The sequence below is a fragment of the Mandrillus leucophaeus genome, unplaced genomic scaffold, assembly GCF_000951045.1.
Source record: "Mandrillus leucophaeus isolate KB7577 unplaced genomic scaffold, Mleu.le_1.0 Scaffold120, whole genome shotgun sequence".
Lineage (NCBI taxonomy): Eukaryota > Metazoa > Chordata > Mammalia > Primates > Cercopithecidae > Mandrillus > Mandrillus leucophaeus.
Genome location: NW_012100321.1, coordinates 2173021 through 2177682, shown reverse-complemented (window position 1 = coordinate 2177682; position 4662 = coordinate 2173021). Strand labels below are relative to the sequence as shown.

Below are 4662 nucleotides of genomic sequence, written 5' to 3'. Positions count from 1 at the left end.
ACTTTGAGACGAAGAAAACTGACCCCCAGTCCTTGTTGAGAGATTGAAGTCACATTCATTTACTTTTTATTTATTTATTTTTGAGACAGAGTTTCACTCTTGTTGCCCAGACTGGAGTGCAATGGCGTGATCTCTGCTCCCTGCAACCTCCACCTCCTGAGTTCAAGTGATTCTCCTCCCTCAGCCTCCTGAGTAGCTGGGATTACAGCCGCCCACCACCATGCTCAGGTGACTTTTGTACTTTTAGTAGAGACAGGGTTTCACCATGTTGGTCAGGCTGGTCTCCAACTCCTGATCTCAAGTGATCCACCCACCTCGGTCTCTCGAGGTGCTGGGATTACAGGCATGAGCCACTGTGCCTGGCCTGAAGCCACATTCATAAGACAAGGTTAGAATCATGAAGGTGCTGGAACTTTGCTAAACAACAGTTGTGGGTTAAACAATGACCTGCCATCCCTTAGCTTCCTTTTCTATATGTGCTCCAGAGTCATGTAACCAGGGGTCGCAAGATCTATAACTTCCCCAGCCACTTCTGTAAATAACATCGCTATTGTGAAACCTACAGAACTCATCTTTTTAGTGGACTGTGGTAGCTAACACCTGTAATCCCCACTTCTTGGGAGGCTAAGGCAGGAGGATTGCTTGAGCCCAGGAGAACAAGACCAGCCTGGGCAACATAGTGAGACCTCAATCTCTACAAAAAAATTAAAACTTTGCCACGGGCAAAGTTTTAGAGGCATGGTGGTGCATGCCTCTAGCCCCAGCTACTCAGGAGGCCAAGGCAGGAGGATTGCTTGAGCCCAAGAGTTGGAGGCTGCAGTGAGCTATGATTGCGCCACTGTAAGGACCAGCCCTACAGGGTCTGTGGATCTTTCTCCCCGTGTGCGGAAATGAGAGATCGTAGAAATAAAGACACAAGACAGAGAAGAAAAGACAGCTGGTCTGGGGGACCACTACCACCAAGACGGGGAGACCGATAGTGGCCCTGAATGCCTGGCTGCGCTGATATTTATTAGATAATAAGGGGCAGGGTAAAGAGTGTGAGTCATCTCCAGTGATTGATAAGGTCACGTGAGTCACGTGTCCACCAGACAGGGGGCCCTTCCCTGTTAGGTAGCCGAGGCAGAGAGAGAGAGGACAGCTTACGTCATTATTTCTTCTATGCTCTTTTCAGAAAGATCAAAGACTTCAATACTTTCACTCATTTTGCTGCTGCTCTGTAGAGGGCGGAGCCAGGTGTACAGAGTGGAACATGAAAGTGAAACAGGAGCGTGACCGCTGAAGCACAGCATCACAGGGAGATGGTTAGGCCTCTGGATGGCTGTGGGCGGCTGACACCAGTCAGGCCCTCCATGAGAGGTGGTGGAGCAGTCTTCTCTAACTCCCCCGGTCTGCTAAGTAATGGGTGCTTTTTCTAGGCACTGACATGACCGCTAGACCAAGGTCCACTAGGCCACGGGCGTCTTCACAGACGCTGGCGTTACCGCTAGACCAGGGAGCCCTCTAGTGGCCCTGTCTGGGCGTGACAGAGGGTCACACTCCTGTCTTCTGGTCACTCCTGACCTCAAGTGGTCTGCCTGCCTCGGCCTCCCAAAGTGCTGGGATTACAGGCATGAGCCACTGCTCCTGGCAATAATGTTTTGTTTTGTTTTTGTTTTTGTTTTTTTAAGGAAAGAAAAAAAAAGAACTTGTCTTTGAGATAGTTTTCAGAGTGAGCATTTTGGCAGACCAAGAGCTACCACCTGGTCCTGAGACCCACTACCAGGAACTGACTCAGCCATACAAAGACAGTTATGGTCTGTGATTTCATCCATACCCGATCAATTGTTTCAGTTCCCCCAGCTCCTTGCCCACCAAAGTTTCCTTAAAAAGCCCTAGCCTCGGCCGGGCGCGGTGGCTCAAGCCTGTAATCCCAGCACTTTGGGAGGCCGAGACGGGCGGATCACGAGGTCAGGAGATCGAGACCATCCTGGCTGACACGGTGAAACCCCGTCTCTACTAAAAATACAAAAATTAGCTGGGCATGGTGGTACATGTCTGTAATCCCAGTTACTCGGGAGGCTGAGGCAGGTGAATTGCTTGAACCCAGGAGGTGGAGGGTGCAGTGAGCCAAGATCATGCCAATGCACTCCAGCCTGGGCAACAAGAGGGAAACTTCATCTAGAGAGAGAGAGAGAGAGGAGAAAAAGAGAAAGACAGAGAGGAAAAACCCTAGCCTCCAAATTTTCAGAGAGATGCGCTTGAAACATTTCTCCCATTTCTCCCATTCTCCTCTCTTGGCCGCCCCTGAGATTATTAAACTCTCTCTCTTTGCTGCAACACCTGCTGTTCACATTGGTTTTGTCTGGGCAGTGGACGAGAAGAACCTATGAGCCCGTGACAGTCCCGGCCCTCCTCCACTGTCTTTGCTAAGCCCAATAGTGGACACAGGTCTAAGAAGAGCCATTTCTTTGGCAGGAGGACTGAGAATTTTCTGACCGCAGTGCACCATGGGAAGGTAAGTCGTCTCCGAGCTGACCACTGCGGGGAAGCAGAGCATTTGTGTAATGGAATGCACAGTGAGTGTCAAGAGGTGAGGGCTGTGACCGTTCCTCTCGCTTGGTGGAGATAGATGGAAAGAGCTGAAGGTTGGGCGTGGTGGCCCATGCCTGTAATCCCAACACTTTTGTTGGCTGAGGCAAGACGGTGTCTTGAGCCCCAGAGTTCGAGACTAGCCTGGGCAACATGGTGAAACCCTATCTCTACAATAAAAGAAAATATTTTTTAAAATTAGCCAAGCATAGTGGTACACACCTGTAGTCCAAGCTACTTGGGAGGCTGAGACATGAGGATTACTTGAGTCCCGGTGCTCAAGGCTGCAGTAAGCTATGATTGCACCACCGCACTGGTGATGGGCAACAGAGCAAGACCCTGTCTTATCGTTGAACCGGGGAGGTGGAGGTTGCAGTGAACTGAGATTGCGCCACTGCACTCCAGCCTGGGCAACAGAGCAAGATTCTGTCTCTTATACACATCTAGATGTGTATAAGAGACAGCAGTCACACACTGCACACCAGCCTGGGTGACAGAGAGACCCTGTCTCAAAAAAAAAACCCAAAAATTCTAAAAAAAATTCCAAGGATTTTAGGAACTCTGCACCAGGAAGCAGGGAAAAACACGAAGTATCTTTCTTTACTACACAAAACTGCTGTGGACAAAGCATAATAATACTACCTTCTGACTTTAAAGGAGGATTTACAGGTTCAGGTGCACTTTTCACACTGCAGGTGGATAGAATACAGCCCTTTTAACTTCTCAGCCTCCGTGATAAAGTATTGCATTAATTTGTGTAGGACTGTCTCATTCAGGAGGCCCCAGATGGCAGGTATGAAACACTCATGTCTGCATGTTTGTTTCCAAGCCCAGGGCAGACATGACTAATCGATCTTGGCACATTTTCCGAGCAGGTGGTAAGGCTGGGCAGAGCAGCAGAGGCTCGAGTGAGATAGGCAGGGCAGAGGCATGAATGTTGAACCTGGCTGGCATGATTTGTTTTCCTTTCTGTGCTCAAAGTTTGATCTGGAGCTGGGTTCTGAGCTGGGTGTGGAGGATGAGGTTCATGGGGACGACAGCAGGAAGAGCAGAGCTGCAGAGCCTGGGAGTGGGAAAGGTACTGCAGAGTCACACCTAGGACCCCTCTATTCCTCTAAGGCTCATCTAACGTGTTGAGTGACATGGCATGAGGATTTAGCCGAACTGCACATTGCAGAACTCCAGGGGGCGCTGTTGAGATAGGAACCACATGATTTCTTCTGTAATCTTTCCAAGGCTGCAGTGGTTAAGACCTGGCTGGACACAGGGACTCACACCTGTAATCCCAGTACTTTGGGAGGTCGAGGTGGGAGGATCTCTTGAGCCCAGGAGTTCAAGACTAGCCTGGACAACATAGCGAGACCCCATCTCTACAAATGACAACAACAAAAGCCTTATATTCCAACAGCTTTGGGTTAATTCCTGGAGCTGTCCTTCGTGGGCTGTTATGAGCCCAGACATACTTCTTTGTGCCTTGGTTTCCTCCACTGTTGAGGAGGATAACTTGCTGATTTCACAGGACTCTTTGAGATTTAAATGATGAAACATATGCAAAGCGTCCCAACCTGAGCTATCCAGTAGTACTGTATACCATGAGCCATATCTCATCTATTCTATCGTTTTACATTTTCTTTCTTTCTTTCTTTTCTTTTCTTTTCTCCTTTTGGAGATGCAGTCTCGCGCTCGTTGCCCAGGCTGGAGTGCAGTGGCGTGATCTTGGCTCATTGCAACCTCCACCTCCCGGGTTCAAGCGATTCTCCTGCCTCAGCCTCCCAATTAGCCGGGATTACAGGCACTTGCCACCACACCCAGCTAATTTTTGTATTTTTAGTAGAGGTGGAGTTTCACCATGTTGGCCAGGCTGGTCTCAAACTCTTGATCTCAGGTGATCTGCCTGCCCTAGCCTCCCAAAGTGCTGGAATTACAGGCATAAGCCACCATGTCTGGCCCATTTTAAATTTTCTAGTGGCCTCTTCAAGAAGGTAAAAAGAAACAGTGAAATGAATGATCAATTTTCTTTAACCCAATATATCCAAAACATTAGCGTTTTGACACATCATTAAGAAAAACATTGTTAATGAGATATTTGAC

At 48.8% G+C, this 4662-nt stretch overlaps 1 protein-coding gene across 1 annotated transcript in view; it reads left to right on the top strand.

Moving 5' to 3' along the window:
- Window positions 1–2489: 2489 nt before the first annotated feature.
- Window positions 2490–4662, top strand: part of PLA2G4C (phospholipase A2, group IVC (cytosolic, calcium-independent)) — a 54788-nt gene continuing 52615 nt past the window's right edge. The window contains exon 1 of the mRNA XM_011970147.1: window positions 2490–2497. Coding sequence (XP_011825537.1) covers window positions 2490–2497 — 8 coding nt within the window. The remainder of the gene's footprint in view (window positions 2498–4662) is intronic.